A 16244-nucleotide genomic window follows, 5' to 3' on the forward strand; every position below is an offset into this window, starting at 1 on the left:
AGTAGAGATGCTTTTTCTTTTTTCGGAGTATTTCTGATCCATAGTTGGGTAAATCCACCGGTGTGGAGCCCACAGATACGGAAGGGGTCCCACTATACTGGCAACCATTATCCTGGGTCTGGGCCTCACTACGTACAGCACCATCAGAACTGGCAGGCCTGCCTTAGCTGTTCTCTAGCCCTTCCCTCCCAGTTCTTACCCTGGAGCCAGCTCCCTCCTTCTAAACCCTCTCCACTCTCAGGCAACCTTGTCTCTCTCTCTCTCTCTGAAAGGAAGAATGAAGTCACACCTTCTTCAGTCCCCTGGCAGAAGAGAACCAGCAGCTGGACATGGGTCCTGCCATCAAGGTGAGAGTCACAGAAAATAGAAGGGACTCTAGCTGACATCCAGACGACCCACCTGTCTCTCAGACAAGAAAGAAACAGGCCCAAGACCACATAGCTCAGAAAGACAGCACTTGGGCTAAAACCCAGGTCTGCCACTGCCAGGCTGATGCCCGTCCTCCCTATAAACAGTGCTAGAAACACCTCCCAGCTGCCGCCTACTTGCCCAGGCTCACCCTGCCCTACACGGGTGCACCGCCTCAGGGCTTCCTGAAACAGCATCACTTACCAGCGCGGCCAGGATATCAGCTTCTCCCTTTGCCTGGAAGCCCTGAATTTTGTCTCTGTCTCTCCTTAGGGTACTCAGGTGGTTCAGGATTTTTTCCTGTGGAAAAACAAGCAGTAGCAACAGGTGGATGCTCTGGGCTGGGGCAGGAGGGGAGAATCAGGCTAAGTCCTCTGAGGACTACAGGGCAGAGCGTCCAGTGAAGGTGGCAAGCCACCCTCGGGGGTGAGAAGGGCTTACCCTGTGGGGCTGGGCGGCCTTCTCCATGAGGACGGCCGTGTGGGGCCTGTGCTCCCGGGACTCCCGGCACATCACGCACAGCAGCTTCCCGTCATCCTCGCAGTAGTAATGCAGCTTCTCTCGGTGTCGCTCACACAACTTTGCGTCCTGCTGCTCCCGGGTCACCTCTCCCGGCTGCCTGCCCTTGTCCACCTTCAGCCGCTCAATGTTCTCCACCAGGCTGGCCAGCTGCCACACGGGTCGGATGTTCTCCTTCTTAAAAGGCTTCTTGCAGAGTGGGCAGACAGGGCGGCTCCCTGAGATGGGGCGGACGTCTGTGGTGCAGCTGCGGCAGAAGACGTGGCCACAGTCAATGGTCACAGGGTCCCGCAGGTAATCAAGACAGATGGAGCAGGTTACCTCCTCTTCCAGGCTCCGTAGTGGGGCTGACGTGGCCATGGTATCCTCAGTTCAGGGAGGTCCCCGTTCACTGGTGAGGACTTCTTCTCCTTGGAGACGAGACATAGAGTCAGGCGCAAGCACAGTAAAGGGGCAGAGGCGGCAGCCTTGCACAGGGCTGCCAGCGCCAGCACTCAATCTACAGACACCACCAGCTCCCACGAGGCTCACACAATGTCAAAGGGAAGGGACCTTACAGATCTAGTCCAACTCCCTCATTGTACAGATAAGCACATGGAAACCCAGAAAGATTAGCTTGGTAGAGTGAAGAGCAGGACTGCCAATAGCCTATACCTTCCTGCTGGGAGAGCCTCAACACCCTTCCTTCTATCTGTTGGAAAATTGCTGTAATGCACCAACTGTAACAGAAAAATCACTCACTACCTGCTGGGAAACTCATAATGACACATATATAAATCTACAACGTCTGCTGCAGACACAGTGCTCCTTCACTCAACTGTGCAAAGCACAAGACACACAACTGGTCATGGGGGTCCTGATACAGTCAAGAGACCCCCCCCCTTTTTTTTTTTTGAGATGGAGTCTTGCTCTGTCACTCAGGCTGGAGTGCAGTGGCACGATCTTGTCTCACTGCAACCTCCGCCTCCCGGGTTCACGCCATTCTGCCTCAGCCTCCCAAGTAGCTGGAACTACAGGCGCCTGCCACCACGCCTGGCTAATTTTTTGTGTTTTTAGTAGAGACGGGGTTTCACCATGTTAGCCAGGATGGACTCGATCTCCTGATCTCGTGATCCACCCGCCTCGGCCTCCCAAAGTGCTGAGATTACAGGCGTGAGCCACCGCGCCCGGCCAAGAGACCCCTTTTGTTTGCTCCTCAAGGTTTCAGGTTTCAAGAACTAAGAGAGGGCAGCATAACATGGCTCACCCTGTAAACCTAACACTTTGGGTGGCTGAGGCAGGATGATCACCTGAACCCAGGAGTTTGAAACTAGCCTCAGCGACATAGTGAGATCCTGTCTCTACTAAAAAAAATTAAAATTTTAAAAATACCTCAGTGTAGTAGCATACATCTGTAGTTTCAGCTACTGAGGAGGCTGTGGCAGGAGGATTACTTGAATCTGGGAGGTGGAGGCTACAGTGAGACATGACTGTGCCACTACACTCCAGATTGAGCAACAGAATAAGAGACTGTCTCAAAACAAACAAAAAACCAGAAAACATTAAAAAAAAAAAAAAAAACTAAGTTCTTTACCAAAACTCGAGAAGCATCAGGAAGCTTCAGGAGTCTGACTGTCAGCATTTCCCTTCCTAAGTGTTTCCTTGGGCTATTCTATAGCTTGGGCTTAATTTGCTTCCCCTAGAAGGCTGGACTCTAAACTCAGCCCTCCAGAGGGGCACAGCTTAGCCTCAATGGACTTGTTCTTGGCTGTAACTGCCTCATCTAGTGGAAGGAATCCTCAGGTGGCTGTGGCTGCTATGTGCTGTGAGGCCTTGGCTTGTACAGGGAGTGGGGACACACAGAAAGGACTCTGCTTCTGTTTACCTTTGTAGTCCTGGCCCAGTTCCAGTCTGAGGTTATGAGCCTCAGTACGTCTACCCCAAGAGCAGCCTCCTGCCCCTGACTCTGTGTGACAATACAGAAGTCACTTAAGTACTGAGCCTCAGTGTATCCATCTATAAAATGGGAAGAGTGATACTTACCTTCAAGGGTTTCTAAGCAAGTCATGTGAAAGAATTATGGTAAAAGTACTAAGCACAAGCCTGGTACACAGACGAAAATCTAGAAGAGAACCCAGAACCCCTGGTTTCCAAATCTAGTGAGTGTCCAAACCACAAACAAAGAGTTAAATTCAAAAGTGGCAGCAAGAGAGGAAGTGAGCAGAACCAGCCACAGTGACACATGTGCTACAGAGTTCAACAACATCGTCACAGGGCAGTACCTGGAGGACTTGCTCTCCTATAGATCCATGGAAGGCAACTAGGGCAGCGCTGGGAAGACAACCAGCAGGGCACAGAGGTGACTGCGAGGCTGGAATGAAGCAACCTGAATTACGGGCAAATCAATACTATTAATGATTATGTATGGTGAAAAGTCCATCGCAACAGAGTTCAGTGGCCTTGGTCAGTAGTAACATTAATGGGACAGAAATAAAACCCCCAGTCTATAAGACCCAAGAGTAAACAAAACAGGGATATAATGTTTACTCATTGAGGGTCTAGTACAATAATACATAAAAAGCATTTTATAACGTAAAAGGACTACATAAATATAAGAGACTATTATAGTGCTGATCATAATTCCAACTGGAAGCACTAATGGATCTAGGTATGTGTGACTTATTTAAGAGACATAATGAGGGGAAAATCAAGCACCTGCAAAGCTCAAATGAAGGAATCAAGGAATTTAACTGTCAAGTGAAAGTAGTATCAAGTTCCTAGATGTTAGTAACGCTGGTAGAAATACTAGGAATTGGCCAGGCACGGTGGCTCACGCCTGTAATCCCAACACTTTGGGAGGGCGAGGCAGGTGAATTACAATGTCAAGAGATGGAGACCATCCTGGCTAACATGGTGGAACCCCACCTCTACTAAAAATACAAAAATTACCCAGGCGTAGTAGCATGCACCTGTGGTCCCAGCTACTCAGGAGGCTGAGGCAGGAGAATCAATCACCTCAACCCAGGAGGCAGACGTTGCAGTGAGCCTAGATTGTGCCACTGCACTCCAGCCTGGGTGACAGAGTGAGACTCCATTCAAAAAGAAAAAAAAAATGCTAGGAATTGCCTGGTCCAAATCCTTGGCTTTACTGTTGAGGAAATAAGCCTGGGTCAGCACTTTTTCAGTTGTAACATACTGCAAGTGCTTGGAAAGAGGAAAAAGGAATGGTACTGGGTGTGTCTGTGGGCTTTCAAGCCCTTTATCATGCATGCCTCTTTGCCGAATGGCCTAGAATTTTAAAAGCTGAGGTTGTTTTTTTGTCGAAGGATAGCCTGTGCTATCTTTGGGTTGGGAACTTATTTTGCAATTTACTTGCAAAATAAGAAGAATCAAAGGACTATCAAGAGCTCAGCTACAGCTCTTCTTCCGTGCAAAATAAGACACCTCATCACCCAGGCTCCATGCTGGGCTTTGATGGTCTCTAAACTGAAACCGTCTAAAAATTATTGTACATGTACTAGATACCTAAAATTGTCTGGGAATTACAGAAGAATAATCTTCTGCAAGATTAATCAGCGAATAAGTAGAAGAGGGATAACAGAATTAGAAAATCATTTTGTGACTGCCATTATAATAGCACAAGGATCATCAATAGACGCTAAAACTATTAGGTGAAAGGTTCTGGGAGATGAGATAGTCTCCATAGTGCCAAAGCACCAAGAATGGATTACTTCCTGACATACCTTCATAAGGAAGAGATCCAGTGGTTACCTTAACTAAGTGACCAAATCCAGCGTCATCAGCAGACGGGGCAAAGTGGCATGTGCTTCCCGGCATGGCACTATATGAATCACACAACATTACCTATGAGGTTTTTGTGCCAAAAATGTTTGACTTGAATGAATCTAGTCAAGTCTTTAGATCTAACTTCCAGTTTATACAAAATATAAAGGAAAGGAATACTCTGAAGTATGTTACAACTGAAAAAGTACCGATGGCGGAGTTAAACCACACCATGAGGAAAGAATCAGATAAATCCAGAATGCTGGACAGTTCACATGGCAACTGGTCTAGTCTTTTTTTAAAAAGTCAATGTCATAAAAAAACTTCAAAGGAACTGCTCTTGATTTTTAAAGACTAAAGAGAAATAATAAACAAATATAATACGTGAACCTTGATTGGATCCTGCAAAAAAAAAAAAAAAGGTTATAAAAATAGTCTTGGAACTATTGTGGGAAATTTGAAAATAGACTGGGTGTTGGATCATATTAAACAATTATTTCCATTTATTTATTTATTTATTTATTTATTTTGAGACAGGGTCTTACTCTGTCCCCCAGAGTGCAGTGGAACTATCTTGGCTCACTGCAACCTCTCTGCCTCCCTGGCTCAAGCAATCCTCTTATCTTGGCCTCCTGAGCTCCTGCAACAACAGGTGCATGCTACCACACTTGGCTAATTTTTAAAGGTTTTTGTAGAGAAGAGTTCCCACTACATTGCCCAGGCTGGTCTAGAACTCCTAGGCTCAAGCCATCCTCCCACCTTAGCCTCCCAAAGTGCTGGGATTATAGGCATGCGCGACTGCACCCTGTCTAAAATTATTTTCTTAATGGTATTTATTGAGGTTATGTATGAGAATGCCTATACTTATTTATTTATTTACATATTTATTTATTTTTGAGATGGAGTTTTTCTCTTGTTGCCCAGGCTGGAGTGCAATGGCGCAATCTGGCTCACTACAACCTTTTCTTCCCAGGTTCAAGTGATTCTCCTGCCTCAGCCTCCCTAGTAGCTGGGATTACAGGCGCCCACCACCACATCCGGCTAATTTTTGTATTTTTAGTAGAGATGGGATTTCATCAGGTTGGCCAGGCTGGTCTCAAACTCCTGACCTCAGGTGATCCACCTGCCTTGGCCTCCCAAAGTGCTGGGATTACAGGTGTGAGCCACCACGCCCGGCTGAGAATACCTGTATTTCAAGGCAGTGGATGCTGTAGTATTTAGAGCCTCATGTCTCCCACCCAATTTGAAATGGTTCGGCAAAGCAAAATAAAAAGCTAGAAAAGTTTTCTGTGGAGACGGAGCTATAGTTTTCTATCACATTCTTAAAGGGGTCTGTAGTAACCATCAAAAATGGTTAAATCACTGACACAGAGATCATGGTGCTTGACACCTTGTAGAAGCTCAATACACATTTACTGAACAAGTGAATGGATTCAGGGGAACTGCAGACAAGGTTAATTGTATACAACCATTTGTTTTTGAGAGTCTGCCGTAACTAGATAAATGAAACACAGTACCACTTCTACGACCAATCCCTTCCCTTGCTTATACAGACTCCTTCTGAGGAAACTGAGGCTCAGCAGGGTTAAGCAACTTGCCCAAGAGCACATGGCTAGGAAGCAGTGTCTGGTGCCAAAGCCTCCGCTCAATCCACTACACTCTCTTCCCTACCCAAGCACACTGTAAAATGGGGTCTAATACCAGCTCCTTTGTTAGGAAGCTCAGATGAGGTCATCTACATGGAAGGGCTTTGTAAGCTGAGTAATGCTGACAAAAGAAAAGGGGCATATATTCTGCTGATACTGACCAAAAGCACCCTAGCCTTAGCTATGACTAACTTTCACATATGGAGTGAGCAATAAAGGGTCCCTGTTGGACAGCAGTTTTCTTTCTTAGTGATGGAGGATCTCAAGATTTCAGAATTAGGAGAAATGAGGTTGAGTATGAGAGATGTGAGCAGACCAGAATAACCGCTCCCCTTCCCCATACACAATTCTGTCAGGTCCGATGCAAAATTCACCCTCTCCAAAAACTCTTCCCCAACTTGCCACACACTGCTATGGTTCTGCCTTATTTTTCATGCCTTCAGTATATTCTCTGTGATTATCTCAACAGGTTTCCACAAGAAGAAGTAAAACCATTACCCTTCTCTCCATTCCTGGCTCCTGGACAGACAGAAACCAAAATTAGAGCCAAAAAAAAAAAACCTCAGAGATGACCCACTCCACCCCCACTCCCTTTACCCAGATGAGAATTCTGAACCTGAGGAAGTCTCTTCATGAACTGCCTTGCACCAGAGGTCACACATCCCTGCTGGGGGCAAGGGGGCATTCTTTTGTCTCTTCAATAAAACAGAAGCGGTCAGGCACAGTGGCTTCCGCCTGTAATCCCAGCACTCTGAGAGGCAGAGGCAGGTGGATCACCTGAGATCAGAAGTTTGAGACCAGCCTGACCAACATGGAGAAACCCCGTCTCTACTATAAAATACCAAATTAGCTGGGCACAGTGGCACATGCCGTAATCCCAGCTACTCGGCAGGCTGAGGCAGGAGAATCGCTTGAACCCAGGAGGCGGAGGTTGCAGTGACCTGAGATCGTGCCAACTGCACTGCAGCCTGGGCAACAAAAGCGAAACTCCATCTCAAAAAATAAAAAATAAAAAAAAACCCAGAAGCTAGCTGCAATTCTACAGAACCAGGAAGATGCTGGCCAGGCACGGTGGCTCACGCCTGTAATCCCAGCACTTTGGGAGGCCGAGGTGGGTGGATCACGAGGTCAGGAGATCAAGACCTTCCTGGCTAATGGTGAAACCCCATCTCTACTAAAAACACACACAAAAAAAGCCGGGCGTCGTGGCGGGTGCCTGTAGTCCCAGCTACTTGGGAGGCTGAGGCAGGAGAATGGCCTGAACCCGGAAGGCAGAGCTTACAGTGAGTCGAGATCTTGCCACTGCACTCCAGCCTGGGTGACAGAGCAAGATTCCGTCTCAAAAAAAAAAAAAAAAAGAACCAGGAAGATGCAACAAACAAGCCCTGCAATGTCCTGGTACCCTCCTCATAGGCAGAACTAGAGACACTCCGTATCTTTCTCTAAGAGGTTCCCCTTTCCCTGAAATCCACCCCTCCCCGTTAAGTCTCTGGATCTCATAAATACCTAATCTGCATATGTCAACAGACTGGCCAAGGTGACACTACATAATTTCAAGATGTGGATGCATGCACGATTATTGGCTCCAAGAATAATCATTATGAGCCACAAAAACTAGCTGAGAGCCGAGCATGGGGACTTGTGCCTGTAATTCCAGCACTGTGGGAGGCTAAGGCGGGAGGATTGCCTCAGCCCAGGAGTTTGAGACCAGCCTGGGTAACACAGTGAGACGCTGTCTCTAAAAAAAGAAATTAGCTGAATTAACTGGGCATGATGGCGCATGCCTATAGTTCCAGCTACTTAGGAAGTTGAGGCAGGAGGATCTCCTGAGCCTGGGAAGTTGAGGCTGCAGACAGCCATGACTGTGCCACTGCACTCCAAGGGTGAAACTCTGGCCTGCCTCTGGCTCCCAGATGCCACCCAGAGACGTGCCCTGGTAGACACTGAATCCCAGATGTGGACTCTGGGGTCCAAGAAAGTGAATAGAGAGGCCTGGGTTTGTACCCTGGCCTCCAGGGTACCAGTTCAGGACTCTCTTGAGTATCCCAAGCCACTTCTCAAGCGTATGTCTGGACCTCCAAACAAGAGCAAAGCACCTGTAATCCCAAAGCACTTAGCCTAGAGCTCCACTCCTTGTGGGTACTCCATTTAAGGGCTCTGGGGTCCCAGATTAATGCCTGTATTTTAATCTGAGATAAGCAAACTCTCCATGAGGTAAACTTCCGTGAGACACCTCTAACAAACCCGGAGAAGCCAGAATTCAGGGCAAAAAGCAAGTGATCTGGATGTGCATACTAGAGGAGTGACTGCACCCCTACTGGCCATGTCAAATGCCTGGATCCCAGGCTGTCCCAGGAGATCCCAGTGACTGCATGACACGTTCCTGTGGTCGCACTTGGCTGACTTTCCCCACGGAGCTGAGCATCAGTGGTGCTCTGAAGCACAGTGCAGGCCACAAAAACCACCAGGGCTCTGAATGCCAGAAATCCCCACAGGGCTCAAAGAGGGGCAGGAGGTAGCAGCCAGCTGGCAGGTGGATGAGACAAGGCTTCAAAGTGCCCTGGTCTCGCGGCTGACCCACAGGGGAAAATTGGGAGTTCCTCATATTTGTGCCTGAATATCTGTCTAATGTTGAATCAAGAACCAGGCTCTCTCTTGTCTAAAATATTCCTAAGTATCACTTGGTGCTTTGCACCAAATATAGGAAGGAATCCTTTATCATCTTGTGGGATGGTTCAAACCCTAACTACACATCAGATTTGCAGTCTTCAAACTGGTGAGTCTTCAAAACATACCCAGATCAACTGAATTAGAATCTCCAGAGGTGGCCCAGGTTCTGGTATTAAAAAAAAAAACTTCCCAGGAGATTCTAAAGTCTATCCAGGACTGTGAATCACTAGAACCCCCTTATTTACAGAGGAGGAAAGTGAGTGCCAGAGCCTCGGACTAATTTGCCCAGCAGCAGAGCTGGCTGGCAGCAAGGCCAGTGCTAGCACGAGGTGCGGTGAGGTGCACCTCCCAGCTCTGGGCTCCTTCCACTCCACCATACACTGCACTTTGGTGCCTGGAAAATGAACTCTCCCCTGCCCATTTGCAGTGCTGTGGAGGGTGAGCCTCACAGGCAGAGGAAATCAACTGCTGGAGAAAGGGTAGCGGTGAGTTTGAGGAGCTGATAATTGGCCACAGGTGGAGTGCAGTGAGGAGCGCAGAGGGAGGGTGGAGAAACAGGAGGGAACAGATTATGCAAGACTCTGTGACCCAGGTTAAGAATTTTGGACTTTATCCTAACAGCCCTGGGAAGCCTTTGAGGGTTTAGCAGCAAGATGTTAAAATTTATTCAACAGCTAGCAGATGTTTATTAGGTGCCTACTATGTGTCAGGCACTGAGGTTACAGCAGAGAACAAAAATGGCAAACTCCCTGTCCTACCAGAACTTATATCCAGTGACCTAACTGAGGAATCCTTTAGAAGCTGAAATCAGATCCAACTGTGGGGTCATCAAATCCTCAAGGGTTTCCTGATTTACATAAATCTCTTCTCTCCTTTGCTGCCCCAGTGCTGCAGCCACTCTGGTCTTTTGTTCCTCAAACACACTCGGTCCCATGTTAAACTGCCAATCTGCCCGGGTGACCAACCTGGTTAAACCCCTCAATGGCTTTCTGGCGCTCCAGGAATAAAGTCAAAACTCCTGCCCTTCCTTTCTTCTGTGAGGAGGCTGTCTCAGGAGATCCTAGCTGGATCTCAGATAATCATGGCCCAGGCTCATTTCCTGCCACTTCCCACCTCACAGCCAAGCCAAACCAAACCGCTCTCCATGCCTCAAAGTGCCATGCTCTTTCCTGGCTAAGCCCTTTGACAATGTAATTCCTTCTGCCTAGAACACCATCCCTTTCCCACTTAGCAAATGCCTTTTCTAGCTTGAAGTCTCAGCTGAAAGCCACCTCCTCTGGCAATTCTTTCCTGACCTGTCAGATTGGGTCCACATGTAGTCTAGTAAGACAGCCCCAAAACACCCCATGCTGCACCCTGTACTTCTCTGCAATTTTAAATCCTGACTTACTAGTGTAATTACTCGCTTAACACCAGCTTTTCCCACCAAACAAGGAGAGAGACTGTGTCTGTCTCATCCCCAGAATCTACATAGTACTTGGCACAAAGTAGACAACAAAAATTGAGAAAACAAAGCACAAGCACAGAGTATCTGACACAAGGAAGATGCTTCCTACATGTCTGCTGAAGGAATGTGAACAATCTTAGTCACCTACCCGTTCTCTCCAGCAAGATGGTAGTAAATTGGTAGAGAGAGAAGCAATTTCTTTGTATTCCCTGTAGCAGCAAGAACAGTGGGCTGCACGTCACCATCAAATCATCGTATTCAAGGTTTCGCTCCAGGAACTTACAGAAACCAGAAGAAAAAGCTGTGTCTGAGAAAATGGTTGTTGTGGAGTAAGTTGTAATAGTGAGAATCACTCCTTCCCTTTTCTTTAGTTTTAGACCTAGGTATACACCCCATAAACGACAGAGTTTATTTTCTCAGGTTTTGAGCCTCTAATGAATGGAATTTTTTCCTTTTTTTTTTGCATGGTTTTTTTTGGGGGGGGCTGTCAACATGTTTGTGAGGCTCACTCATGTGATTATGAGCTGATTTTATTTAATTGCTGCTCTATAGCTATACAATTTTTAACGCAGTCTACTGATAGCCATATGAGTTGTTTCCAGTTTGGGACAATGACAAACACTGCTTCTGTGAATATTTCTGCATACATGTCCTAGCACACATGGGTACGATGTATCCTCAGTTTGACTAATCAGGTCAAACTGTTTCCAAAGTGACTGTAGTGCTGTGTAGTATGCCCAGCAGGCTACGAGCACTCATGCTGCCCCACAGCCTCACCAACACCTGATATTATCAGCTTTAATTTTTGCCACTCTGGAGGATGGGATATAGAATGTGTGTGTGTGTGTGTGTGTGTGTGTGTGTGTGTGTGTGTGTATGTATTTAACTTCCCAAAAGGAAAGAGCATGAGAGAGGCCCAGTAACAGGCCAAGGAACCCTATAGCAGTAGACCAGATATTGTGCTCCTCGACCCAACCAGTAAATGTTGTAAATGTTTATCTTTGGGGAGAGACATTTACAAACTCTCTGGGCCCTGGGAAGGGCCAGCCCAGCTTCTGTTCTTCTTTCCCTTGGTAACTTACCATCTATGAGTCAGTGAGATGGAGATATTCTAACCATTAATCCAGGGAAAGGGAGGAATCCAAGCCATCAGCTAGGGAGTTACTGCTTTTCATCAAATTTGAGACACCTGTGACATCACATTTTGGCATCTCTGAAATGTGATCAATGGCATGTCATAATTTAACTGGTAAAATATTTTTTTGATGTGGAGCATAAAATAAGGGCACACAAAAGATTTGGTGGTGCTGTGGTTTGAACATGTCCCCCAAAAGTTCACGTGTTGGAAACTTAATTGCCAGTGTAACAGTATTAAGAGGTGGGGTTTTAAAAACGTGACTGGGTCATGAGGGTTGAACTCTCATGAATGGATTAATGCCATTCTTGCTAGAGACCATTGGCCTCCAGAACCGTGAGCTGAATAAATATGTTATTTACAATTTATCCAGTCTATGGTATTCTGTTATGGCAAGAGAAAATGGATTAAGACAAACAGCATCTTAGATTTGGTGAGATGTGGCATATTTCCTAAAAAGTGCTGCCAGGATCATCCTTCTAGCACACAGGATCTCATCCTGTTATTCTCCTGTTTCAAATCTCCCAGCTGAGGCTGGGTTTGGTGCCTCAAGCCTGTAATCCTAGCACTTTGGGAGGCTGAGGCAGGAGGATCCCTTGAACCCAGGGGTTCAAGACTCTGTCTCTAAAAAAAAATAAATAAAAATAACAATAAATTAAAAACAAACCAAAAAAACTCCTACTAGCTGAGGTCAAAACTGCACAGGTGGCCCAGGAGTGGTGGCTCATGCCTGTAATCCCAGCACTTTGGGAGGCTGAGGCAGGCGGATCATGAGGTCAAGAGATCGAGACCATCCTGGCCAACATGGTGAAACCCAGCCTCTACTAAAAATATAAAAATTAGCTGGGCATGGTAGCATTCCCCTGCAGTCTCAGGTACTCGGGAGGCTGAGACAGGAGAATTGCTTGAACCTGGGAGGCGGAGGTTGCAGTGAGCCGAGATCGTGCCACTGCACTCTAGCCTGGTGACAGAGTGAGACTCTGTCTCAAAACAAAAACAAAAACAAAAACAAAACTGTACAGGCATCCTCCCCTGCCCTGCATCCGGCTGGCCCCAACTTACCCATCCAGCCCCAAATCCCTCCTCATCCTACGTAATTCTCTGGCCATTAGATACACTGAACCAGGAAGACAGCCCCTTCTTCACTCCCCATTCTCCGCCCATTCCCTTGTACGTGCTCTTCTCTCCAGGCAGCTCGTCCTTGAAAGCTTGAATACAATTTGTCCCCTTATCTGTGAGGAGTTTCCTGTGCCCATCCCATCTCTGAGTTGAATGTATCCCTCCTCTGGAGAGCTCCTGCAGCTTTGCATATACTGTATTTCTACGATAGCACTATCACACTGCTTCAGACAGTAGCACCCCCCATTTGCTAAAGACCCATTCGTACAGGAGTCCCCTCAATCCTCAGGAGATGCATTCCAGAAACCCCAGTGGATGTGTGAAACCTATGTTTCTCCTACACATATACACTTGTAATAAAGTTTATAAAGCAGGCACAGAAATAGATTAACAATAATAACACAACAAAATATATATACTGTAATAAAAGTTATATGCATGTGGTCTCTCTCTCAAAATATCTTGTACTGTACTCACCCTTCTTGTGATGAAGGAACAGTGGGAGGGCAAGAGATTTCATCATGCTACTCAGAACAATGCACATATAAAACTTATGAATTGTTTACTTCTGGAATTTTCTGTTCACTGTCTTTGGGCTGAGGTTGACCACGGGTAACGGAAACCACGGAAAACTAAGCCATGGATAAGTGGCTGTAATTGAAATTTTTATCTCTCTCCCACCAGAATGTGAACCCAAAGGTCATGCCTCACTGACCTTTTTATCTCCAATATCTGGCACAAAGCAGGGGGTCTGCAAATGTTTGTGAAATTAATGACCTCCTCTAATTCCAGAGCCCTGCCATCTCCATTCTGCTCCCTTTCACCACACACCCTCCCTTTCCCACATTAAAATTCTGCTTCAGCAGCAGGCTTCCAGGGCTCTCCTTAGACATTCTTGGCCGCATACATTACCTAGATCTCTGCTGGCCTCCCTCCACACACACACAATTTTGGGGGGAAGAACAAAATTCCATTTCTATCAAGCTGGCAAAATCTAATTCATCCTGATGCCAGCCAAATTATGTTTTTGTTTTCTAAAACCAACTTCCCATTCTCCGTGTCTTTTCTATTCTGATCCTGGGGGGTCCAAGTCTGAAGTCCTCCCAAGAAGCCTCAATTCAGACCATGGACTCTCTTCGGGGGTTTGCAGTGTCTTCTGTGGTGGTCACACACAATCTGAGTCCAACCTGTTACTCCCCTGCAGGAAGTGATATCTAAGAAGTCACCCACTGCCTTGGGCCTTCAGTCTCCTTACCTCTTAACAAGGGGGAAATTATTTTGCCAAGTTTACCAGGCTATTTGAGGTTCAGGCAAGGTCACATAAGTACAAGCGTCTCATTAGCAAAAAGCTCTATAAAAATACTATGAAGGAGCACAGGAGCCAAAGTGAAAAGAGCTCCCAACAGCCAAAGCCGCAGCAATTTGAGCAACAAAAGAAAGTAGTATTGGATTATAAACCAAAGTATAAAATAAATGTCCCTGAGTCTACACTGAAATTAATCACTGAATAAATTAATAAGTGGGGGAGAAGAAAGAAACAAATCTTCCAGGCAGAATAACTGCAAATAATAATATGTAGGTCCTTGCCCTCAAGAAGGGGGAATATAACTCTCGTCTCCCTAGGTATGGGCTGCACTTGGTGACTTCCTTCTAAAGATGACAGTACATGCAAAGAGTGGAAAAGAGGGTAACTGTACAGTGGAGAAACCTGAAAAACACTATCTCAGCCAAATCAACATTAAGTTATAAATCATGTTAGTACATGCCCTTGACACGATGGGACGAAAATGGCAATCCACCTCTGTGGTCTTCCTCCCAGTTACGCATAAGCCCAGTCTTAGGAGAAAAACATCAAATTCCAACAGAGGGGCATCCTACAACATATACGACCAGTATTCTTCAGTATTGCCAAGGTCATCAAAACAAGTCTGAGAAACTTCCACAGCCAAGAGGAGCATCAGGAGACATGACAACTAAATGTAATGTGGTAACCTGCATGGGATCATGAAATAGAAAAAGTACTGAGGTAAAAACTAAGGAAATCTGAACACATTATGGACTTTGGTCAATAATAATGTATTGATATTGGTTCATTAATTGCAACAAATGTACCACACTGAGGTAAGATGTTAATAACTGGGGACCCAGCTTGGAGCATATGGGAACTTTGTACTATCTTCTCAATTTTTCTGTAAATCTAAGTGTCGTAAAAAATAAAGTCCACTTAAACAATAAAATTGCAATTTTTGAAACATAAAAAGCCTATTTTTTCAAGGTAATTTTTTTGAACTTGGGGAAAAACAGGGATTGCGATTTCAGCTAAATTTCAGCTAACAGTTAAAAACAGGAGGGTAAGGCATGCATAAACGAATGTCATTCTCCTCTCTTTTGAAGTACACACAAACCGTGGTGTCAAAATTTGAAATCTACTAGAGATTTGGAAGTGTGTCCCTACCATTTACTCCACAAAGTTAAATTTACACTTTTTTTTCTAAGGCCAAATAGAAAATCAGTAAGAAAAATGCTAATGGGCTGGAAGGAGTGAAAGCACAGCTCCAAGTATTTGTGGCTAAACCGGTTTACTCCGAACAAAAAAAAAAAAAAAGAAAAAGAAAGAAAGCATGACACTTTGGTCAGGGAGCTGGATTAGTCGCCTATCTACCAGGCTCCAAGCAACCGGACGGTCATCCAGGCCCTGCTTACTTCTGGTTCCGCAGACTAGAATGGACGGGAGTCTGAGCAGGATACCAGAAAGCGAGAAAGACCCAAGAGGAGTGGGAGAATGGAAGGATAAGCAAACAGAAGGGATCCGGCTGGCAGAGAGGACACAGCGAACTTGACCCCCTCCTGAGCCCGCCCGGGGGCCTGGCCCGGTTTTGAACAGGGGCCCGGAGGCCGCGCTGGGTCGCCCCAAACCCGGGGCGCGTGCGAGACTGTTGCTTCGCTGTACCTCATTTGACACCCCCTACTCACCGGTCCCGAGCTCCGGGCCGCGAATCCCGGCCCGGGCCCCTCCTCTCTCGCGGCGGTCGGTTCCGGGTCCCGCTCCTCCACGAACAACCAGCGCGACAGCTCGTCCCCGCCCCGTAATCTCCCGGCTATTCGGGGCCCTACGCCGAGATTTCTCCCGGACCAGCCCCGGGATTGGCTCCTGCCGAACTCCGCCTTCCAATAGGAACCTTAGTTTCTTTTACGTCACTGATCACCGGGCAAATCCCCAGCCAGCCGCGGGCGGCGGGGCACCAACGGCAGCGAAATGGAAACTGAAATCAGGCGGGACAGAGGCTGCGCCAAGAGCCGCAGCCTGAGTTTGGCGCGTAATCGGGGTGGCCTGTTACACGGTATAAGGGATCAAATCCTAAGGCTTAGGAGGCCCCTACGTAGGACTCTTGAGAGTGCAATAATCCCCTTTCCACCTCTCGAGACCCCTCACTGCCCAACTCTGACCTTGTGCTGGATCAGAGTCCAAGGGCAATTTGAGGCGAAGGTGGCGCTCGCCAGGTGCTCAACATTAAATACGAAGTCCCTTCCCCTAACG

The 16244-nt window shown here is 46.8% G+C and overlaps 1 protein-coding gene across 7 annotated transcripts in view; it reads right to left on the reverse strand.

The window, feature by feature from the left end:
* The window catches only part of TRIM26 (tripartite motif containing 26), a 29365-nt gene extending 13448 nt beyond the window's left edge, over positions 1–15917 (reverse strand). Inside the window, exons 1-5 of one of the 7 annotated variants that reach the window (XM_033219599.1) lie at positions 15680–15812; positions 10601–10730; positions 3189–3292; positions 850–1334; positions 613–708 (exon numbers count right to left, since the gene is read on the reverse strand). In XM_033219599.1, coding sequence (XP_033075490.1) covers positions 613–708; positions 850–1287 — 534 coding nt within the window. In that variant the 5' untranslated portion in view covers positions 1288–1334; positions 3189–3292; positions 10601–10730; positions 15680–15812. Of the gene's footprint in view, positions 1–612; positions 709–849; positions 1338–3188; positions 3293–10600; positions 10744–15679 lie in introns of those variants that run through there. The other 6 variants (XM_033219600.1, XM_033219602.1, XM_033219603.1 and 3 more) reach the window with 6 other exon arrangements.
* Between the last annotated feature and the right edge of the window lie 327 nt (positions 15918–16244).

Source organism: Trachypithecus francoisi, unplaced genomic scaffold, assembly GCF_009764315.1.
Source record: "Trachypithecus francoisi isolate TF-2019V2 unplaced genomic scaffold, Tfra_2.0 Lachesis_group10, whole genome shotgun sequence".
Taxonomy (NCBI): domain Eukaryota; kingdom Metazoa; phylum Chordata; class Mammalia; order Primates; family Cercopithecidae; genus Trachypithecus; species Trachypithecus francoisi.